The sequence below is a fragment of the Oncorhynchus tshawytscha genome, unplaced genomic scaffold (genome assembly GCF_018296145.1).
Source record: "Oncorhynchus tshawytscha isolate Ot180627B unplaced genomic scaffold, Otsh_v2.0 Un_contig_8682_pilon_pilon, whole genome shotgun sequence".
In the NCBI taxonomy this organism is placed as follows: Eukaryota; Metazoa; Chordata; class Actinopteri; order Salmoniformes; family Salmonidae; genus Oncorhynchus; species Oncorhynchus tshawytscha.
In genome coordinates this window covers 1-23,373 of record NW_024608767.1, presented here as the reverse complement: position 1 = coordinate 23,373, position 23,373 = coordinate 1, and the positions used below count along the sequence as shown (strand labels likewise).

The following is a 23,373-nucleotide window of genomic DNA, read 5'->3' as shown; positions in this document are numbered from 1 at the left end:
GTGGGTGGTTCCCCTCTAATCAGGGACTGAGTTAGACCTGGGACACCATGTGGGTGGTTCCCCCATGTGGGTGGTTCCCCTCTAATCAGGGACTGAGTTAGACCTGGGACACCATGTGGGTGGTTCCCCTCTAATCAGGGACTGAGTTAGCCCTGGGACACCATGTGGGTGGTTCCCCTCTAATCAGGGACTGAGTTAGTGGGTGGTTCCCCTCTAATCAGGGACTGAGTTAGACCTGGGACACCATGTGGGTGGTTCCCCTCTAATCAGGGACTGAGTTAGACCTGGAACACCATGTGGGTGGTTCCCCTCTCATCAGGGACTGAGTTAGACCTGGAACACCATGTGGGTGGTTCCCCTCTCATCAGGGACTGAGTTAGACCTGGGACACCATGTGGGTGGGTCCCCTCTAATCAGGGACTGGGTTAGCCCTGGGACACCATGTGGGTGGTTCCCCTCTAATCAGGGACTGAGTTAGACCTGGAACACCATGTGGGTGGTTCCCCTCTCATCAGGGACTGAGTTAGACCTGGAACACCATGTGGTTTGTTCCCCTCTAATCAGGGACTGAGTTAGCCCTGGGACACCATGTGGGTGGTTCCCCTCTAATCAGGGACTGAGTTAGACCTGGGACACCCTGTGGGTGGTTCCCCTCTAATCAGGGACTGAGTTAGACCTGGGACACCATGTGGGTGGTTCCCCTCTAATCAGGGACTGAGTTAGACCTGGGACACCATGTGGGTGGTTCCCCTCTAATCAGGGACTGAGTTAGACCTGGGACACCATGTGGGTGGGTCCCCTCTAATCAGGGACTGAGTTAGACCTGGGACACCATGTGGGCGCAACTCATTATTAGGTAGAACAGAAAACCAGCAGGCTCCTCGTAGGGTAAGAGTTGAATACGTCTGCCCTAGAATATAAAGCAGGGTGCCGAACTCGATTCCTGGAGGGCCGAGTGTCTGCTGCTTTTCACTCCTCCCTTGTACTTTACTGCCCTCCAGGATTTGAGTTTTTGACATCCTTTATATAGATAATCAACATTTACATTACACACTATTATAGGCCTACATCTTTTTATTCCAAGCCATTTTAAATGGATTGTCAGTAATCAAAATGGCTACCATTTCTCCAATCCTTTTACACATATAGGTCGTGTTCCCCTGCTCAGATGTTGCATGCATCAACCAATGGTTGCGAGCTATGTCATCGACTGTGCTCGGGTACCAGATTGCTATAACGTGGTTAGCTGATACACATTGTATTCTGTAGTGTTTAGAATTCCCTTCAGTTCAACTAAGGGCATAGCTCAAACCATGAAAAACAGCCCAGACCATTATTCCTCCACCAAACATTACAGTTGTCACTCTGCATTCAGGCAGCGTTCTCCTGGCATCCGGCAAACCCAGGTTTGACCTGAGAGAGTCTAATGGCGGAGAGCTTTACACCTCTCCAGCCGACGCTTGGCATCATGTACTCGGCCATTGGAACCCATTTCATGAAGCTCCCGACTAACAGTTATTGTGCTGACGATGCTTCGAGGGACAGCTTGGAACTCGTTCGCGTTGCAGCCGAGGACAGACGATTTTCACGCACTTCAACACTGAGGGGTCTTGTTCTGTGAGCTTGTGTGGCCTACCACTTCGTGGCTGAGTCGCTGTTGCTCCTAGACGTTTCCACTTCACAATAACAGCACATGCAGCTCTAGCAGAGCAGAAATTTGATGAACTGACTTGTTGGAAAGGAGGCATCCTATGTGGAAAGTCACTGAGCTCTTCGGTAAAGGCCATTCTACTGCCAATGTTCCTATGGAGATTGCATGGCTGTGTGCTCAATTGTATACACCGGTCAGCAACCGATGTGGCTGAAATAGCCAAATCCATTAATTTGGTGTCCACATACTTTTGTATAGTGTACGTAAAATACCTATCCAGGCATTGTAAGATCTGTTATGCGTCAGCAACGTCTGAGCCGAGGAACGCGACCAAACAGTATGAAAAAAGAGTGGCGTGAGCATGTCAATCAATGAGGTTATTGATTAGCTGAAATGCTAGCACCTGGTTGCACTTGCCAGCTGGTAATTAAAGATGGCTGCCAACTGAAGTAGCAAACCTCTGCTCAGGTAGATCGGCCAACACAACACACACACCTGAATACCTGTTAAGCTCGTTACCATTCGTAAACGTTAACACAGATGGCTTCTAGATGTGGGCAGGGATGGGCAGCAGGGTCCCAGAGGAGACGACAGGAGAGCTCAGGTAAATCTTTATATTAACTCACACCTGCTGTTCCTCTTCTAGAATATTAGCTCAGACGTATTGTGGAGCTCCTGCACCTACATATAAACAGTACTGTCACCCTTAATGAGTAGCGGAACCTATTTCAGTCCAAGTCCACTGTATATACCTCTCCCTCATCTCACTGGAAATGATTGGGAGTCCCACAGGGCGGTGCTCAATTGGCCCAGTGTCGTCTGGGTTTGGCAGGTGGAGGCCGTCATTGTAAATAATTGTTTGTTCTTAACTGACTTGCCTAGTTAAATAAAAAATAATCTCTTACTACCTCTGCCCCTCCCTCTCTCTCCTCATACCACCATCCAACCCCCTCCCTCTCTCTACTCATACCACCATCCAACCCCCTCCCTCTCTCTACTCATACCACCATCCAACCCCCTCCCTCTCTACTCCACCATACCACCATCCAACCCCTCCCCTCTCTCTACCACCATCCATACCACCATCCAACCCCTCCCACCATCCAACCCCCTCCCTCTCTCTCTCCAACCCTCTCTCCTCATACCACCATCCAACCCCCTCCCTCTCCAACTCTCTACTCATACCACCATCCAACCCCCCTCCCTCTCTCTCATACCACCATCCAACCCCCCCCTCTCTCTACTCATACCACCATCCCCCCCTCCCCTCTCTACTCATACCACCATCCAACCCCCCCCCCTCTCCCACCATCCAACCCCCCCTCTCCTCATACCACCATACCACCATCCAACCCCCTCCCTCTCTCTACTCTACTCATACCACCATCCAACCCCCTCCCTCTCTCTCATACTCCACCATCCAACCCCCTCCCTCTCTCTACCACCACCATCCAACCCCCCCCCTCTCTCATACCACCATCAACCCCCTACCCACCATCCAACCCCCCCTCCCTCTCTCTCATACCACCATCCAACCCCCTCCCTCTCTACTCATACCACCCCCCATACCACCATCCAACCCCTCTCTCTCATACTCATACCACCATCCAACCCCCCCCTCCTACTCATCCCTACTCATACCACCATCCAACCCCTCCCTCTCTCTACCCCCCAACCCCTCCCTCTCTACTCATACCACCATCCAACCCCCTCCCTCTACTCATACCACCCCCCACTCCATACCACCCCAACCCCCCCTCCCTCTCTACTCATACCACCATCCAACCCCCTCCCTCTCTACTCATACCACCATCCAACCCCCCCTCCCTCTCCCTACTCATACCACCATCCAACCCCTCCCCTCTCTACTCATCCACCATCCAACCCCCCCCTCTCTACTCATACCACCATCCAACCCCCCCTCCCCTCTCTCATACCACCATCCAACCCCCTCCCTCTCTCTACTCATACCACCATCCAACCCCCTCCCTCTCTACTCATACCACCATCCAACCCCCCCCCTCATACTACCACCATCCAACCCCTCCCCCTCTCTACTCATACCACCATCCAACCCCCCCTCCACCATCCACCACCCCCCCCCTCTCTCTCTCATACCACCATCCTACCCCTCTCTACTCATACCACCCCCCCTCTCTCTCATACTCATCCACCCCCCCCTCATACCACCCCCTCCCCTCTCTCTCATACCACCATCCAACCCCCCCCCTCTCTACTCATACCACCATCCAACCCCCCCTCCCTCCCACCATCCAACCCCCTCCCCTCTCTACTCATACCACCATCCAACCCCCTCCCTCTCTCTCCTCATACCCCATCCCCTCTCTCTACTCATACCACCATCAACCACCATCCAACCCCCCCCATCCAACCCTCTCTCTCTACTCATACCACCATCCAACCCCCTCCCCTCTCTGCTCATACCACCATCCAACCCCCTCCCTCTCTACTCATACCACCATCCAACCCCCCCCCCCTCTCTACTCATACCACCATCCAACCCCCTCCCTCTCTCTACTCATACCACCATCCAACCCCCTCCCCCTCTCTCATACACCATCCAACCCCCCTCCCTCTCTCTCACCACCCCCCTCCATACCCCCCAACCCTCTCTCTACCATACCACCACCATCCAACCCCCTCCCCCTCTCTACTCATACCACCATCCATACCACCCCCTCCCACCATCCCCCCTCTCTCTACTCATACCACCATCCAACCCCCTCCCTCTCTACTCATACCACCATCCTCTCATACCACCATCCAACCCCCTCCCACCATCACTCATACCACCATCCAACCCCCTCCCCTCTCTACTCATACCACCATCCAACCCCCTCCCCACCATCCCCTCTCTCATACCATCCACCCCCTCATCCAACCCCCCAACCCCCTCCCTCTCTCTACTCATACCACCATCCAACCCCCTCCCTCTCTCTACTCATACCACCATCCAACCCCCTCCCCCCTCTCTACTCATACCACCATCCAACCCCCTCCCTCTCTCTACTCATACCACCATCCAACCCCCTCCCTCTCTCTACTCATACCACCATCCTCCACTGTACCACCATCCAACCCCCCCCCAGGACACCATACCACCCCAACCCTCCCTCTACTCATACCACCATCCAACCCCCTCTCTCTCTCAGTAATCCAACCCCTCCCTCTCTCTCCATACCACCATCCAACTCCCCTCTGGTCTGGCATACCACCCCCCCTCTCTTCCCCCCTCCCTCTACATACCACCATCCAACCCCCTCCCTCTCCTCTCTCACTGTCTCCAGACCTCCAGGACACATACCTCCTCCATGGGGAGCCTAGCCCCCCTCTCAGTAACCTGTCTCTCCATGCTTCCTGGTGGTCTGGCAGGGACGATCACAGAGAGACAGGGCCCTCCCTTGGAAGGGACGATCACAGAGAGACAGGGCCCTCCCTTGGAAGGGACGAGCACAGAGAGATAGGGCCCTCCCTTGGAAGGGACGAGCACAGAGAGACAGGGCCCTCCCTTGGAAGGGACGAGCACAGAGAGACAGGGCCCTCCCTTGGGGTAAGCTTGTGCGTGTGGTGTGTACTTAACAAATTAACATTGTGGGTTTGAGAGTCAGTCAGGTGAGAATGCTAGTGATAGAATAGTGTGTTTTACTGTTAGCAACTCATGCCAGCAGCATAGCACCCTGCATCCCTGCATCCCCGGCTCCTCAAGCATCTGGTCCCTGGATGGGTGACCAGATCCTGCTGAAGTGGTGTTGGAGGACCAATAGGCCCCACTCTTTCCTCTGGTCTAAAAAAAAATATCCCAATGCCCCAGGGCAGTGATAGGGGACATTGCCGTGTGCTGTCTTTCGGATGGGATGTATGTACCTCGGCCTAAACATCAGCGCCACAGGTAACTTCCACAAAGCTGTGAACGATCTGAGAGACAAGGCAAGAAGATCCCATGGGACTCATCGTAAGAGTAGAGGTGTTAACCCTGGTGTCCTGGCTAAATTCCCAATCTGGCCCTCATACCATCATGGCCCCCTAATCATCCCCAGTTTAGAAAGGGCTCATTCACACCCCCCTCCATTCCCCAGGTCATTGCTGTAAATGAGAATGTGATCTCCGTTAACTTACCTGGTAAAATATGGGTTGATTAAAAAAAGAGTGTTTTGTTCACAGGAGCAACTGGTTGAGAGAAATCAGCACGTTGCCAGACTACAGGATGCACTGAGACGCGAGAGAGAGAAGGTGTGTCTCATGTATCATGAGTTTGATGGAAAATATCAACTATGTTGATGAATAACCATTTCCCTCTTTATCTATTTCACACACACACACTCTGAAGGGTTCCAGCCTGCAGTGTCGGTGTAATCAGCAGGGGTCAGAGTTGAGGCGTAGAGAGCAGCACAGCGCCAGACTGAAGGAGAGACTAACCCAACTTGCAGAGAGACACAGAGAGAGAGGCGCCTGTAAGGATCTCTGTCGAACCATCTCTCTCACACCTAATGTGCCCTCTCATATTCCATCCTACTCCATCTTTCTCTCTAAATGTCTCATAATCCTAAACCCACACACCATTCTGTCACTCTCCATCTACCTACCTATTGTAATGACCTCTGCACAGAGGGAGAGGGCTTCAAGGGCCTCTGCATTTGGGTGGGGGAGGCTGTGAAACTCTCCTGCTGTTGTTGGGCTCATGAGCTTTGACACCTCACGTCACACCTCAGTGCTAATTGAAGTTGCTAGCAACCAAGGTAACCTTGGCATCCAGTCCTTATAAATAAATGACAGTAATATATTTAACTTTTTCTTATTGGCTTGAAGGATCTTCAACTTTTTTTTCAATTTTTGCCTAAAATGACCCAAATGTAACTGGCCGTAGCTCAGGTCCTGAAGCAAGAATATGCATATTCCTGATACCATCTGAGAGGAAACACGTTGTGGAAATGTGAAATGAATGTAGGAGAATATAACGCATTAGATCTGGTAAAAGGTAATACAATGGAGAAAAAAACATTGTTAAAAAAAACAATCTTTGAAATGCAAGAGAGAGGCCATAATGTATTATTCCAGGCCAGGTGCAATTTAGATTATGGCCACTAGATGGCAGCGGTGAATGTAAAGTTTGACTGATCCAATGAATCATTGAATTTCTGTTCAAAATGTTGTATCAAGACTGCCCAAATGTGCCTAATTTGTTAAACAACTTTTCCAGTTCAAAACTGTGCACTCTTCTCACAATACCATGGTATTCTTTCACTGTCTTAGCAACTGTAAAGTGGACAGTGCAGTTAGATTAACAAGAATTTAAGCTTTCAGCCAATATCAGATATGTCCTGGGAAATGTTCTTGTTACTTACAACCTCATGCTAATCGCATTAGCCTACGTTAGCTCAACTGTCCTGCGGGGGACCCACCAATCCTGTAGAGGTTAATTAAGAGGTTTTTAAAGTAACTTCAGACTAAACATGATTAGCTCTCTCTCAATTCAATTTCAATTGAAGGGGTTTTATTGGCATTGAAAACATGTGAAATAGATAAACAATACAATAATGTACAGTAAACATTACACTCACAAGTTAGACATTTCAAAAGGGAAAATAAACGTCTCTTTTCTGAATTTTGATAAGTAGCGGGTATCAACCTAATTCTGCTCTGCATACATTTATTTGGTGTTTGACGTTGTACACGGAGGGTATTTTTGCAGAATTCTGCATGCAGAATCTCAATTTTGCGTTTGTCCCATTTTGTGAATTCTTGGTTGGCGAGCGGACCCCAGACCTCACAAGCATAAAAGGCAATGGGTTTTATAACTGAATCCACTATTTTTAGCCGGATCCTAATTGGTATGTCGAATTGAGTTTCTTTTGATGACATAAAGGCCCTTGCCTTGTCTCTCACATCGTTCACAGCTTTGTGGAAGTTACCTGTGGCGCTGATGTTTAGGCCAAGGTATGTATAGTTACCTGTGTGCTCCAGGACAACGGGGTCTAGATGGAATTTATATTTGTGGTCCTGGCAACTGGACTTTTTTTGGAACACCGTTATTTTTGTCTTACTGAGATTTACTGGCAGGGCCCAGGGTCTGGCAGGGCCCAGGGTCTGGCAGGGCCCAGGGTCTGGCAGAATCTGTGCAGAAGATCTAGGTGCTGCTGTAGGCCCTCCTTGGTTGGTGACAGAAGCACCAGGTCATCAGCAAACAGTTGACGTTTGACTTTGGATTCTAGTAGGGTGAGGCCGGGTGCTGCAGACTGTTCTAGTGCCCTCGCCAATTTGTTGATGGATATGTTGAAGAGGGCGGGGCTTAACTGCATCCTTGTCTCTCTCCCTCTCTCTGTAGCCATGGAGCTGTTGAACCCGGTGCCCAGAGGTCAGGTGAAGAGGGACAGACCAGCCAGGACCAACGGAAGGTAGAGAGAGTCCAAAATGGCACCCTATTCCCTTTATAGTGCACTACTGTTGACTACTGGGGCTGTGGACTCCGGTTGGAACCCCAGAGATCACCTATTCTGATCCAGGAAATTGAGACGCAGGCTTCTGTTCCAGCCCAGCACTAATGCACCTGATTTACCCCCCACAGGAAGGAGGAGGCAGCGCTACGTGTGATGCTGGAGAGGCGAGAGGCGGAGTTAAGGGAGGCCATGAAGCTCCGACACAAACTCACCACGCTACTGCACGCGCTCAGAGCAGACATGGAACGGGTTAGACGGCTCCTATAGCTCAGAGCAGGGTGACGGCTCCTATAGCTCCAGAGCAGGGTGACGGCTCCTATAGCCCAGAGCAGGGTGACGGCTCCTATAGCCCAGAGCAGGGTGACGGTGGCCCTAGACACTGCTTTGCATTTCCTCCACTAATGATTTAAGGTTATGATTGGGGAGGGGATGCTGGTCCTAGACCTGTACCTAGGGGAACCCCTCCCGGTGTGTTTCCTGGTCCTGGGGAGAGGTCTCCACCAAAGGAGTGCCTTAGTACAAACACATCCTGGTTCCCAGGACCAGGTGGGGTGGAGGAAGGGCAGGGTGGGGTCTCCTAGGGGTGGAGGGAGGAAGGGGTGGGGTCTAGGGGTGGAGGAAGGGGGGGCTCCTATAGGGTCTCCTATAGCTGGGAGGGGTGGGGGGGTCTTGGGGTGGGAAGGGGCGGGGGGGTCTAGGGGCAGGGTGAAGGGGCTCCTATAGGGTGGGGGGGTGACGGGTCTATAGCTGGAGGAAGGGTGACTCCTATAGGGGAGCAGGGGCGGGGTCTAGGGGTGGGGTGGGAGGAAGGGGCGGGGTCTTGGGGTGGGAGGAAGGGGCTCTACGGCTCCTAGGGGCAGGGTGGGAGGATAGCCCAGAGCTTGGGGTGGGAGGAAGGGGCAGGGTCTTGGGGTGGAAGGAAGGGGGGGTACGGAAGGGGGGCTACGGGGTCTTGGGGTGGAGGGAAGGGGCGGGGTCTCCTGGGGTGGAGGACGGGGCAGGGTCTTGGGGTGGAGGAGGGGCAGGGTCTTGGGGGGGTGGAAGGGGGGCAGGGTCTTGGGGTGGGAGGAAGGGGCAGGGTCTTGGGGTGGAGGAAGGGGCAGGGTCTTGGGGTGGGAGGGAGGGGTGGAGGAAGGGGCAGGGGGTCTCTGGGGTGGAAGGAAGGGGCTACGGAAGGGGCAGGCAGGCTCTTGGGGTGGGTGGAAGGGGGCAGGGTCTTTGGGTGGAGGAGGAGGAGGGGGTCAGGGTCTTTGGGGTGGGAGGAAGGGGCAGGGTCTTGGGGTGGAAGGAAGGGGCAGGGTCTTGGGGTGGGAGGAAGGGGCAGGGTCTTGGGGTGGGAGGAAGGGGGGCAGGGTCTTGGGGTGGAAGAAAGGACGGTCATGGGGTGGAGGGGGGCGGGGTCTTGGGGTGGAGGGAAGGGGCGGGGTCTTGGGGTGGGAGGAAGGGGCAGGGTCTTGGTGTGGTAGGAAGGGGCGGGGTCTTGGGGTGGAGGGCGGGGCTACTGAAGGGAACTGAAACTTGGGCACGGTCAGCAGGGGAGAACATTCAGCTATAAACATGTTATGTAGAACTAACATGCCTCTCGATGCTGGAATCATGTCAGCTCTATTCATGGCATTTCCATCTGCAATATTTGGCAACTGAACCCAACCCTGGGTATGGTGAGAGGGTTGAGCTGATTGGCCGAAAGCTACTACTTTGTCACTTTTCCCACAGACCCTATTGGACACTGTGGGTGACCAGGAAGAGGACCCAGACAGCGCCAAAATGCTGGTTCAGTCAGAGGAGTCCCTGGGTGAACATGTGACAGGGGGTGTGTTCCAGGGATGGAAGAGTGTGCAGAGGAGACTAGGGGACCTCCTGAGTCAGGGTGAGAGGGGATGAAGCGGAACCGTGTTCCCTACGTAGTGCACCACTTATGAACATAGGGCCATTTCGGACGCACACAGCGACTTGTAGGAGATAAACATGGATTTGTTTTTATGACGAAAGAAATATTCAGTGGTTTTTGTGTGTATAGGTCACGTGGCTGTGGGGACTGACCAGGATAAGCTCTTGGCCCAGCTAGAGACAGAGTTGGATCAGAGTCAACAGTTGGTCAAACTGCAGCAGCATCTACTACAGGTGGACTATACCCGCTACAATGTTACTGAAGAAACAGACACGCGACAATGTTACGGCTCATTACTAAAGAATCCGACACTCGCTACAATGTTACGGCTCGTTACTAAAGAAACCGACACCCGCTACAATGTTATGGCTCGTTACTGAAGAAACCGACACCCGCTACAATGTTAGGGCTAGTTACTAAAGAAACCGACACACCCTACAATGTTACGGCGGCTCGTTACTAAAGAAACCGACACGCGCTAAAATGTTACTAATTACTATAGAAACCGACACGCGCGAAAATGTTACGGCTAATTACTATAGAAACCGACACACGCTAAAATGTTACAGCTAGTTACTAAAGAAACCGACACGCGCTACAATGTTACGGCTCGTCATTGAAGAAACCGTCACACACTGGCGTTCATAGAAACACACGTATGTGACCAGCTGGGTTCAAACCTGTGAAACACAGGAATGTTAATCCGCTGAGCTAGTCTAGGCATTAACTTGGCAGCTAAGGCGAGCTTTGAAATTTTGGACAAAGTTACATAGCTTTCTTTCTCTCCGGTTCTCCCGTGCCGTCCCCCTTCTCCCGTGCCCTCCCCCTTCTCCCATGTCATCCCCCTTCTCCCGTGTCATCTCTCTCCCCATGCCCTCCCCCTTCTCCCATGCCCTCCCCCTTCTCCCATGTCATGGGGTGGAGGAATCCCCCTTCTCCCATGTCATCCCCCTTCTCCCATGTCATCCCCCTTGGGGTGGAGGTCATCCCCTTCTCCGGGCCCTCCCCCTTCTCCCATGTCATCCCCCTTCTCCCATGTCATCCCCCTTCTCCCGTGCCCTCCCCCTTCTCCCATGTCATCTCCCTTCTCCCGTGTCATCTCTCTTGAGGTGGAAGGAAGGGGCCCCCTTCTCCCAGGGCCCTCCCCCTTCTCCAGGGTCTGGGGTGGGAGGAAGGAAGGGGTGCCCTCCCCCTTCTCCCATGTCATCCCCCTTCTCCGTGGGCAGGGTCTTGGGGTGGAGGAAGGGGTGCCCTCCCCTTCTCCCATGTCATCTCCTTCTCCCGTGGAATCTCTCTCCCCACGTCATCCCCCTTCTCCCGTGCCCTCCCCCTTCTCCCATGTCATCCCCCTTCTCCCGTGTCATCTCTCTCCCCACATCATCCCCCTTCTCCCGTGCCCTCCCCTTCTCCCGTGTCATCCCCCTTCTCCCGTGTCATCTGGGGTCCCCAGTCATCCCCTTCTCCCATGGGGGGCAGGCTCTTCTCCGTGGAAGGGGCAGGGTCTTCTCCGTGGGGGTCCCTTCTCCAGTGTCATCTCTCTCCCCACGGGTCCCCCTTCTCCCAGGGTCATCCCCCTTCTCCCAGGTCATCCCCCTTGGGTCCCACAGGGGCATCTCTCTTCCCCAGTCATCCCCCTTCTCCCGTGTCATCCCCCTTCTCCCACGTCATCCCCCTTCTCCGTGTCATCCCCCTTCTCCCATGTCATCCCCTTCTCCCGTGTCATCCCCCTTCTCCGTGTCATCCCCCTTCTCCCGTGTCATCCCCCTTCTCCGGTCATCCCCCTTCTCCCGGGCCCTCCCCTTCTCCGTGTCATCCCCCTTCTCCGTGTCATCCCCCTTCTCCCGTGTCATCTCTCTCCCCATTCATGGTGCCCCTTCTCCCGTGCCCTCCCCCTTCTCCCATGCCCTCCCCCTTCTCCGTGGTGGAGGTTCTCCGTGTCATCCCCCTTCTCCCGTGTCATCTTTCCCCACGCCCCCCCCTTCTCCCGTGCCCTCCCCAGGAAGAGGTCTCCCGTGCCCTCCCCCTGCTCCCATGCCCTCCCCTTCTCCCGTGGTCTCTCCCCAGTCATCCCCCTTCTCCCATGTCATCCCCCTTCTCCCGGTCATCTCCTCCCCCCACGTCATCCCCCTTCTCCCATGTCATCCCCCTTCTCCCGTAGTCATCTCTCTCCCCACATGGGCCATTCTCCCATGTCATCCCCCTTCTCCCGTGTCATCTCTCTCCCCATGGATCCCCCTTCTCCCATGTCATCCCCCTTCTCCCAGTGGTCATCTCTCTCCCCATAGGTCATCCCCTTCTCCCATGCCCTCCCCCTTCTCCCAGTGTCATCCCCCTTCTCCGTGTCATCTCTCTCCCCACGTCATCCTTTAGTCTCCCATGCTGGACTTCTCCCATGCCCTCCCCCTTCTCCCATGTCATCCCCCTTCTCCCATGTCATCCCCCTTCTCCCGTGTCATCTACTCCCCCACAAGATCCCCACCGCTCTCCGTGTCATCTCTCTCCCCCCAGAAACCATCCCCCTTCTCCCATGCCCTTCCCCTTCTCCCATGCCCTCCCCCTTCTCCCATGCCCTCCCCCTTCTCCCATGTCATCCCCCTCCGTGTCATCTCTCTCCCCCCACGTCATCCCCCTTCTCCCGTGCCACGCCTTCTCCCATGTCATCCCCCTTCTCCCATGTCATCCCCCTTCTCCCACGTCATCTCTTCCCCCGTTACATCCCCCTTCTCCCATGTCATCCCCCTTCTCCGTGTCATCTCTCTCCCCACATCATCCCCCTTCTCCCGTGCCCTCCCCCAGCTCCCGTGTCATCCCCTTCTCCAGTGTCATCTCTTCCCCACGTCCTCTAGTTCTCCCATGCCCTTTCCCTTCTCCGTGTCATCCCCCTTCTCCGTGTCATCCCCCTTCTCAAAGTGACATCCCCCTTCTCCCGTGTCATCCCCCCACGTCATCCCCCTTCTCCCACGTCATCCCCCTTCTCCCATGTCATCCCCCTTCTCCCGTGTCATCTCTCTCCCCACATCATCCCCCTTCTCCCATGTCATCCCCCTTCTCCCATGTCATCCCCCTTCTCCCATCATCCCCCTTCTCCGTGTCATCCCCCTTCTCCCATGTCATCCCCCTTCTCCCGTGTCATCTCTCCCCCATGTCATCCCCCTTCTCCCATGCCCTCCCCCTTCTCCCATGTCATCCCCCTTCTCCCATGTCATCCCCCTTCTCCCATGTCATCTCTCTCCCCACGTCATCCCCCTTCTCCCTCCCTCCCCTTCTCCCATGCCCTCCCCCTTCTCCCATGCCCTCCCCCTTCTCCGTGTCATCCCCCTTCTCCGTGTCATCTCTCTCCCCACGTCATCCCCCTTCTCCGTGTCATCTCCCTCTCCCATGTCATCCCCCTTCTCCGTGCCCTCCCCTTCTCATCCCCCTTCTCCCGTGCCCTCCCCCTTCTCCCATGCCATCTCCCTTCTCCCGTGCCATCCCCTTCTCCCCACGCCCTCCCCCTTCTCCCGTGCCCTCCCCCTTCTCCCATGTCATCCCCCTTCTCCCGTGTCATCCCCTTCCCCATGCATCCCCCTTCTCCCATGTCATCCCCCTTCTCCCGTGTCATCTCTCTCCCCACGTCATCCCCTTCTCCGTGTCATCCCCCTTCTCCCGTGTCATCTCTCTCCCCACGTCATCCCCCTTCTCCCATGTCATCCCCCTTCTCCCGTGTCATCTCCCTCTCCCACGTCATCCCCCTTCTCCCATGTCATCCCCCTTCTCCCACGTCATCTCTCTCCCCACATCATCCCCCTTCTCCCATGCCCTCCCCCTTCTCCCGTGTCATCCCCCTTCTCCGTGTCATCTCTCTCCCCACGTCATCCCCCTTCTCCCATGCCCTCCCCCTTCTCCCATGTCATCCCCCTTCTCCCATGTCATCCCCCTTCTCCCGTGTCATCTCTCTCCCCACGTCATCCCCCTTCTCCGTGTCATCTCCCTCCCCACGTCATCCCCCTTCTCCCATGCCCTTCCCCTTCTCCCATGTCATCCCCCTTCTCCCATGCCCTCCCCCTTCTCCCATGTCATCCCCCTTCTCCCGTGTCATCTCTCTCCCCACGTCATCCCCCTTCTCCCGTGCCCTCCCCCTTCTCCCATGTCATCCCCCTTCTCCCATGTCATCCCCCTTCTCCCGTGTCATCCCCTTCTCCCGTCATCCCCCTTCTCCCATGTCATCCCCCTTCTCCCGTGTCATCTCTCTCCCCCACATCATCCCCCTTCTCCCGTGCCCTCCCCCTTCTCCGTGTCATCCCCCTTCTCCCGTGTCATCTCTCTCCCCACGTCATCCCCCTTCTCCCATGCCCTCCCCTTCTCCCATGTCATCCCCCTTCTCCGTGTCATCCCCCTTCTCCGTGTCATCCCCCTTCTCCCGTGTCATCTCTCTCCCCGTGTCATCCCCCTTCTCCCCACGTCATCCCCCTTCTCCCACGTCATCCCCCTTCTCCCGTGTCATCTCTCTCCCCACATCATCCCCCTTCTCCCGTGTCATCCCCCTTCTCCGTGTCATCCCCCTTCTCCGTGTCATCCCCCTTCTCCCATGTCATCCCCCTTCTCCCATGTCATCCCCCTTCTCCCATGTCATCCCCCTTCTCCCCATGTCATCCCCCTTCTCCCATGTCATCCCCCTTCCCGTGTCATCCCCCTCTCCGTGTCATCCCCCTTCTCCCATGTCATCTCTCTCCCCACGTCATCCCCCTTCTCCCATGTGCCATCCCCCTTCTCCCATGTCATCCCCCTTCTCCCATGTCATCCCCCTTCTCCGTGTCATCCCCCTTCTCCCGTGTCATCTCTCTCCCCACGTCATCCCCCTTCTCCCGTGTCATCTCTCTCCCCACGTCATCCCCCTTCTCCCATGTCCCTCCCCCTTCTCCCGTGTCATCCCCCTTCTCCGTGCCCCCCCCTTCTCCCATGCCCTCCCCCTTCTTCTCCCGTGTCATCCCCTTCTCCGTGTCATCCCCCTTCTCCCATGCATCCCCCTTCTCTCCCGTGCCCTCCCCCTCTCCCATCCCTCCCCCTTCTCCCGTGTCATCCCCCTTCTCCGTGTCATCCCCCTTCTCCCGTGTCATCCCCTCTTCTCCGTGTCATCCCCCCCTTCTCCGTGTCATCCCCCTTCTCCGTGTCATCTCTCTCCCCATGCCCTCCCCCTTCTCCCATGCCCTCCCCCTCTCCCATGCCCTCCCCCCCTTCTCCCATGCCATCCCCCTTCTCCCACGTCATCCCCCTTCTCCCGTGTCATCTCTCTCCCGTGTCATCCCCTTCCCCATGCCCTCCCCTCCCATTCTCCCCTGTCCCATCCTCCCCTTCTCCGTGTCATCCCCCTTCTCCCGTGTCATCTCTCTCCCCACGTCATCCCCCTTCTCCCATGTCATCCCCCTTCTCCCGCGTCATCTCTCTCCCCACGTCATCCCCCTTCTCCCATGCCCCCCCTTCTCCCGTGTCATCCCCCTTCTCCGTGTCATCCCCCTTCTCCGTGTCATCCCCCTTCTCCCGTGTCATCTCTCTCCCCACGTCATCCCCCTTCTCCCATGTCATCCCCCTTCTCCCGCGTCATCTCTCTCCCCACGTCATCCCCCTTCTCCCATGGCCTCCCCCTTCTCCCGTGTCATCCCCCTTCTCCGTGTCATCCCCCTTCTCCCATGTCATCTCTCTCCCCACGCCCCTCTTCCTCCTCCTCCATCTCTACCTACCTTCCCTCCCCATTTCCCCATGTAATCTCCCCCTCCCCAGGACAGTGTGATCACTCCGGTCCCGGCCGCTCTGACAGACTGCTACTTCCTGGAAGAGTGGGAGCGGCTTCAGGACAGCTGGGCGGAGCTAGAACACCAGAAGCGAAGCTTCCATAGGGAGAGACGGGCCTTCACCGACGCCGCCATCCGATTGGGCCACGAGGTGAGGGACGGGAGAGACAGGAAAGGGGAGGGAGTGAAAACGGTCTCCTTGGATTGAAAGAAAGATTAGAGGGATGGGTGGTTGGGGAAAGAGGGAAACCAAGTCAGTTGTACAACTGAATGCAGTCACCTGAAATGTCTTCCGCATTTAACCCAACCCCTCTTAGTGAAGTGTTTGACTGTGATTATTTTATTACGTACTTAGTGTCTCAAATCAATTCAAATTTTTATTGGTCACATACATGGTTAGCAGATGTTATTGCAATTTAGCAAAATGCTTGCAATACATTAGAATAAATACTGCTGTGTGTGTGTGTGTGTGTGTAGAGACGTGAGTTTGAGCAGCAGAGGGCCTGTGTGGTGAAGCAGCATTATCTGTTTGACTCTCCGTTGGGGAGGACGTTGCAGCGTCACAACAGGAGAGAGAGCACCGTCCTCAGTGAGTCAGCATAAATCTTGTTCTATACGTCTACTGTATATACATGACATGACCAGAAGTATGTGAACACCTGTTGGTCAAACATCTCATTCCAAAATCATGGGCATTAAAATGGAGTTGGTCCCCCTCCAGTCTTCTGGGAAGGCTTTCCACTAGATGTTGGAACATTGCTGCAGGGACTTACTTCCATTCACCCATGAGCATTAGTGAGGTCGGGCTCTGTTGGACAATTAGGCCTGGCTCATAGTCGGCGTTCCAAATTTTCCCTAAGGTGTTCAATGAGGTTAAGGTCAGGGCTCTGAGCAGGCCAATCAAGTTCTTCCACACTGATCTCGGCAAACCATTTCTGTATGGACCTTACTTTGTGCACAGGGGCATTGTCATGCTGAAACAGGAAAGGGCCTCCCCCAAACTGTTGCCACAAAGTTGGAAGTGCAGAATCGTCTAGAATGTCATTGTATGCTGTAGCATTAAGATTTCCCTTCACTGGAACTAAGGCACCTAGGCCGAACCATGAAAAACAGCCCCAGAACATTATTCTTCCTCCACCAAACTTTACAGTTGGCCCTATACATTGGGGCAGGTAGCGTTCTCCTGGCATCCTCCAAACCCAGATTCGTCCGTCGGACTGCCAGATGGTGAAGTGTGATTCATCACTCTAGAGAACGCGTTTCCACTGCTCCAGAGTCTAATGGCAGTGAGCTTTACACCACTGTGTATGGTGATCCTAAGCTTGTGTGCGGCTGCTCGGCCATGGAAACCCACTTCATGAAGCTCCCGAAGAACAGTTATTGTGTTGATGTTGCTTCTAGAGGCAGTTTGGAACTTATTAGTGACTGTTGCAACCGAGGACAGACTATTTTTACTCGCTACGTGCCTCAGCACTCGGTGGTCCCGTTCTGTGAGCTTGCGTGGCCTACCACTTTGCGGCTGAGCCGTTGTTGCTCCTAGATGTTTCCACTTCACAATAACGGCACTTAGTTGACAGGAGCAGCTCTGGCAGAGCAGAAATTTGATGGACTGACTTGTTGGAAAGGTGGCATCCAATCACTGTGCCATGTTGAAAGTCAGTTGGGCCATTCTACTGCCAATGTTTGTCTATGGAGATTGCATGGCTGTGTGCTCAATTTTATAAGCTGTCAGCAACGAACGTGGCGGAAAAAGCCGAAGCTACTAATTTGAAGGGGTGTCCACATACTTTTGTCATGTAGTGTATATTGGGGATTCCCGAGTGGCGCAGCGGTCTAAGGCACTGCATCTCAGGGCTGATGCGTCACTACAGACACCCTGGTTTGATTCCAGGCTGTATCACAACCGGCCGTGATTGGGAGTCCCATAGGATGGCGCACAATTGTCCCAGCGTTGTCCGGGGTTTGGCCGCGGTAGGCCGTCCATTGTAAATAAAAATTTGTTCTTATCCGACTTGCCTAGTTAAATTTAAAATATTGGCCATATACCACAAACCCCTGAGGTGCCTTATTGCTATTATAAACTGGTCACCAATGTAAATTTTACTTTGTTTTTGTCATACCCATAGTACATGTCTGATATACCATGGCTTTCAACCAATCAGTATTTAGGCTCCAACTACCCAGTTTATAATCAACAATGAACACTACATACTGCTAGATATTTGCAAAAGCGTTACTAGTTTGGTTTCAACTATAGTTATTGCTTTACTAATGGGTTTTACTATAGCATCGTATTTTAGTCACTTCAGGGGATTCCTGTGTGCACTCGCAGATCTCTCCGATTCTGATCACATGATCTTGTCCGGCTGCCGGCCGGCCACGCCCTCCTCTGCCGAGTCTGGGATCATACCCTGGTTAGGGTCATCGGGGTCTCTGCAGGTTCATGGCAAGGTCAAAGTTCACACGCCCAGCACCCCAGAGCTCTACTCAGCCCTCCAACTGCCCTACAGCTGCAGGTCAGGCCCAGACATGTCCTGGCTCAGTTCCAAATGGCCCCCTATTCCCTATTTGGTGCTCTGTTATTGACCAGGGCCTGGTCAGAAGTAGGCCACTATATAGGGAATGGGATGTCATTTAAGATGTGGACCTAGTTACTAAACTGTTAAATCCATCCAGTCTTTCATCTTTCTTCAGTAAGATATTTTATTAATCACCCCAAAGGGAACATCATTATTTATTAATCACCCCCAAAGGGAACATCATTATTGGTGATTGAGGTAATCACAGATCTTATATGATTACAGATGGATTTTTGTTGTAGATTGGTGTGTGTGAGATATATATATATATATATATAAATTCTGCCATTACCCCACCCCTGTCCCTCCAACTCTGCAGGTCCAGTGAGAGTGATGCCCAGTCAGAGTGCTGGGATGTGGGGGCAGAGAGGCTCCAGTTCGCCCCCACTGGTCCTCACCTGGATGGGTCATTTCAGTAGTATTGCTGTTTATATGTCGTTTCCATTGTATGTTTTATAATTTTGTCTGTTTCAGTTGTATGTCGTTTCTATTGTGTTTTATGAAATCGTTTTTCAATGTGATTAATAAAGATGAATTGTTTGACATGTTCCTTCTCTACTAATGTTTACTGGAATGATTCGATGAGCCAGGAGAAATGCTACAATAACTTAATGGTGGTAGTAGTGAACAGCGAGGAAGTCGAAGCTGTTTTGAATTTAACAGAGAAAGAAGGCGACCCGCTAAGTGATATTTTATTAAAATAGGCTATTATAAAACATCTTCTTATAACTAAGAATTATAATCTAAGTCCTAACTATTTAGACCCTAGAATAGATTAAACAGTTATATTTGAAGTTTTTAATATTGTTGAGGTGTAAAATTGTATCCCAAATAGTTGATCTTCTAAAATGGCCAATTTAGCTGTTGTCAGTTTGAAACCATTTGATTGGCTGTTGTCGCGTGCCACGGACTCCGCACTGCTGGCGCACGACACCATCTGATTGGCTGCTTTCCAAAACACGGAAAACCCCAAAGATGCATGTTGTCAAGCTTGCCTTCGGTCGAGTTCTCAATTAATTGAACCCATCGCATTGTTCAGAAGTTTAGACACCGCTTTCTTTATTCTGGCACATTCTGATTGTCAGACACAAGTCTGTTGGGAATATGAACGCTATGATTTGTCAACTCCAACAGCTACCGTGTTACATGGAGTCCGAAAACAGGAGATTCCAACCGTGGCGGGACTACATGAAGCTAGCGGACGCAGTGCGGGAGATGCAGTTAGGGAACTTCACATCAGAACCGTCAACCGTTGAGGGTCATGACTCCGGGATATGCTCGACCATGGTGGAATTTGAAGAGTTTCCGCCACGAGCCTTGCTGTCACCGATAACACCTGTGGCGACACCACCCCTATGGCACGAAATAGAACCCCTGGATTCCGAAATCGTCCCCTTGCATAAACACGCTGCTTTACGTCCGAGCAGCACCAAGGGTCCCGAGCCCCCTACAGCAGCGTCCAGATCCTCCGCGGGCACCCGGGGCCAGAGGGAGAGAATGAAGGAGACTCGCTCTAAGACGCCGGAGGAGGTGTCATCACCTGAGCGCAAGATCTGCAGCTTCTGCAAACACAACGGGGAGTCTGAATCTGTGTTTGGGTCCCACAGTCTAAAGGACCAGGATGGGGACGTGGTATGCCCGTACCTGCGGCAATATATCTGCCCTCTCTGTGGGGCCACCAAGGCCAAAGCCCACACCAAGCGCTTCTGTCCTCAAGTCGAAACCACCTACAGCTCTGTCTATGTTAAGTCATAGAAGCGCTAGCTCTGGTCCAGGCCGTTACTGCGCTACCCTCTAGACCTACTAACATAGTCAACTTGTTGTTGCGAGATGGGTGGGACCAGAGCTAGAGAAGCGCTGGAGAGACTTCAGGCTGTTGTTTTGCAGACTTTCTTGAGCGTCTCTAGCGCACTGTATGCGGACAATTGTAAGAGGATTTACTAGTGGATATTTATCTTAGACGCAGTTTGGAACAGGCTGACTAGTTTGTAGACTGTGTAATTTCCTGTTCGTCGTGTGGTTTTTATTTATTTCCTTGACTTTTTCTCGTTTGTTTTCAACCATTGTCGCGTATTTCTATGTATTTATGACGTGTGATTATTTGCGTGCCCGTGCATTTATTTTCAACACATTTTGGGTTTGAGTTTTTTTTTTTTTTCTTTAAAGTGTAAATGTCTCTGTCTGTCTGTGACCAAACTCACTGCGTCTTTACATGTTGGTGTGAGATTTTGTAAAACCTCCCAACCTCTAATCCTGTGTCCACGAATAAACCGCCCTTATCAACAAACCCTCACTGCGGAATTAGACGTTTATCCACGTTTCTCCCTGCTACTTTGGGGAGGAAAAAACGGAAGTGTTGTCTTGTTTTGAGACTTGTTTTCCTGACTTTAAAACGACATGCTCTAATCTAACTGTACATCTGCAAGTCTACAGGCCTAAAATAACTATTATAAGAAAATTACTATTGACAAGACAACTGCTATTTTATGATGTGGTGTGCAGAGCTACTTTGTATTCCTCATTTACCATGCTAGCTACTATTAAGAACTGTTATACTTGTATTTGAATTACTTTAATAGATCTAGAAGTGTTTTTTATTTTATTTTATTTGACTTTTCAACCTCGATGCATCTTACATTGGCTGTACAGGACTTTAATGTCTAATGTCACTTTAAAGACCTGCGCTACCCCATGTTGAATAGTATGTTTGTTTATTATGATACATGTCTTCTATAATAATAACAATAATATCTGCATTGGCTACTCCTGTGTGTCTTAATTATCAGCGAGGTGTCCCTAAAAAGGTGTCCCTGTCTGCACATCATGTTGGTGTCCCACATGGCATTGTATTTCCTAAATACTGCCCTACTTTTGATCAGGGGCCATAGGGCTGTGGTCAACAGTAGTGCACTATATAGGTCTGTGGTCTAAAGTAGTGCACTATATAGGGCTGTGGTGAAAAGTAGTGCACTATATAGGGCTGTGGTGAAAAGTAGTACACTATATAGGGCTGTGGTCTAAAGTAGTGCACTATATAGGGCTGTGCTCTAAAGTAGTGCACTATATAGGGCTGTGCTCTAAAGTAGTGCACTATATAGGGCTGTGCTCTAAAGTAGTGCACTATATAGGGCTGTGCTCTAAAGTAGTGCACTATATAGGGCTGTGCTCTAAAGTAGTGCACTATATAGGGCTGTGGTCTAAAGTAGTGCACTATATAGGGCTGTGGTCTAAAAGTAGTGCACTATATAGGGCTGTGGTCTAAAGTAGTGCACTATATAGGGCTGTGGTCTAAAGTAGTGCACTATATAGGGCTGTGGTCTAAAGTAGTGCACTATATAGGGCTGTGGTGAAAAGTAGTGCACTATATAGGGCTGTGGTGAAAAGTAGTGCACTATATAGGGCTGTGGTCTAAAGTAGTGCACTATATAGGGCTGTGGTCTAAAGTAGTGCACTATATAGGTATGTGCTCTAAAGTAGTGCACTATATAGGGCTGTGGTCTGAAGTAGTGCACTATATAGGGCTGTGGTCTAAAGTAGTGCACTATATTAGTGCATTGTCTACAGGTGGACTTTAGATCTTAGTGTTAAAGGTGATATTTATGCTGGTAATCTTTAGACTTGTTAGTTTTTCAAAAGGCAATCGCACACGTGAGCTGTCTTTGTTGCAGATGCCTGGTAACAGTTGAATAAGATGAGAAAACATAATAAACCTGCCACTGCTCTTCATTAAGCTTTAAGCTTCGAGGCCTTGCCCAGGGCTGTTTTTAATTTGCACCCTTATTTAGACATTGCTCCGCCCACATCCGTTCAATGCATCGAATGGGGTTGGAGTACAGGGAACACAGGCGTATGTTACCACACATAACAATGTGCCTTTCATCTGTATTCTAATAAAGTGTGTATATCAAGTATTAAACGATACTGTAAAACCACAACGATGACATGACCCGTCAAGTAAGTTGTTATAAATCATCGCGTGCAGGATAAACCGTCAGAGTAATATGAAGTGGAGGCATTAAGTCATGTTCACATTTACAGCATCATATGCCCGGGCATTTAATTATTAAGACCTTTAGGCAATATTGTCTGGAGGGGGAAAATCCCAAAACATTCTCTTTTACAAGGAGTATTATTTATATCACCTCCCCTGTTTGATATCTTGACTTTCTCTATGCCACCAAATCTAAAGGTAACGGGAGAAGAGCTGTCAGACTGTATGGCATTACTCAATGACACTGACCCCAATCTCAAATTCACTATGGAATGTGACACTCAACGTGTTCATGACCTCGATATGTGGATTGAGCTTGATTTGGCAATGGGGAAAACACGAGATGGTGTACTATAAAATTGACCCACGAGCTAAAGAACGCTGTAATGTTCACCAATACATATACTTTGAACTCGCGCAAAGTGGGAGATGCTGTCAAGACACACTTGTTTTATCATCGGACCCAGCTCTGCCAGCTGAATGTAAGAACCCACCACATATTGTATTAAAAAAAAACAATTTAAAAAAATACAGCAAGAGTCGCAGCACAGAATGAAGAAATAAAATAGTACTAAAATGTGTATTGGTTAGTTTCACCACTGTTGTTAGGGAAAACAATAACATTTCTCTTAACTCCCCGCCAATCAATACATGTCTAAGATTTCTTCCTGAGATTGCTATAATAGGTCAGATCTAGCCAGTAACTACAGGGGGGTGGAATACTTTGGTATCTCTTTGCATTCTAAAGTTCTAGAGGTCGCAATTTACGCAACAAAGTGGTCCATGCCAACTGCCAGCCACAAAATAAAGTGAGCCAGGCGCTTTTACGCCCTCTTCCGAATGGTAGCTATAAATGCAGAGGCTGCGCACTGTGCAACAGTGCCACGTACCGAGTGGTTCGAGCGTTCGGCTGCTAACCGAAAGGTTGCAAGTTCGAATCCCCGAGCTGACAAGGTACAAATATGTCCTTCTGCCCCTGAACAAGGCAGTTAACCCACTGTTCCTAGGCCGTCATTGAAAATTTGAATTTGTTCATAA

General features: G+C 51.8%; 2 protein-coding genes across 4 annotated transcripts; both read left to right on the top strand.

The window, feature by feature from the left end:
- The first annotated feature begins 1,915 nt into the window (after positions 1 to 1,915).
- On the top strand, positions 1,916 to 18,889 carry si:ch211-286b5.4 (afadin- and alpha-actinin-binding protein). Of its 3 annotated transcripts, none has more exons than XM_024439458.2 (12): positions 1,916 to 2,255; positions 4,960 to 5,149; positions 5,833 to 5,902; positions 6,000 to 6,123; positions 7,995 to 8,064; positions 8,235 to 8,355; positions 9,823 to 9,976; positions 10,127 to 10,230; positions 15,755 to 15,916; positions 16,243 to 16,354; positions 18,098 to 18,281; positions 18,664 to 18,889. In XM_024439458.2, the coding sequence occupies exons 1-12, from the start codon at positions 2,192 to 2,194 to the stop codon at positions 18,761 to 18,763; spliced, it is 1,455 nt and encodes a 484-aa protein (XP_024295226.2). In that variant the 5' UTR covers positions 1,916 to 2,191; the 3' UTR covers positions 18,764 to 18,889. The 3 variants fall into 3 exon arrangements, with proteins under 3 accessions (XP_024295226.2, XP_024295218.2, XP_024295211.2); XM_024439450.2 differs by having other exon boundaries at positions 1,919 to 2,255; positions 4,960 to 5,185; XM_024439443.2 differs by having other exon boundaries at positions 1,919 to 2,255; positions 4,960 to 5,222; positions 5,834 to 5,902.
- A 349-nt stretch (positions 18,890 to 19,238) lies between these two features.
- Positions 19,239 to 21,105, top strand: LOC112263340 (nanos homolog 3-like). The gene has a single exon (XM_042313622.1). The coding sequence runs from the start codon at positions 19,449 to 19,451 to the stop codon at positions 20,097 to 20,099; it is 651 nt and encodes a 216-aa protein (XP_042169556.1). The 5' UTR covers positions 19,239 to 19,448; the 3' UTR covers positions 20,100 to 21,105.
- Positions 21,106 to 23,373: the final 2,268 nt, after the last annotated feature.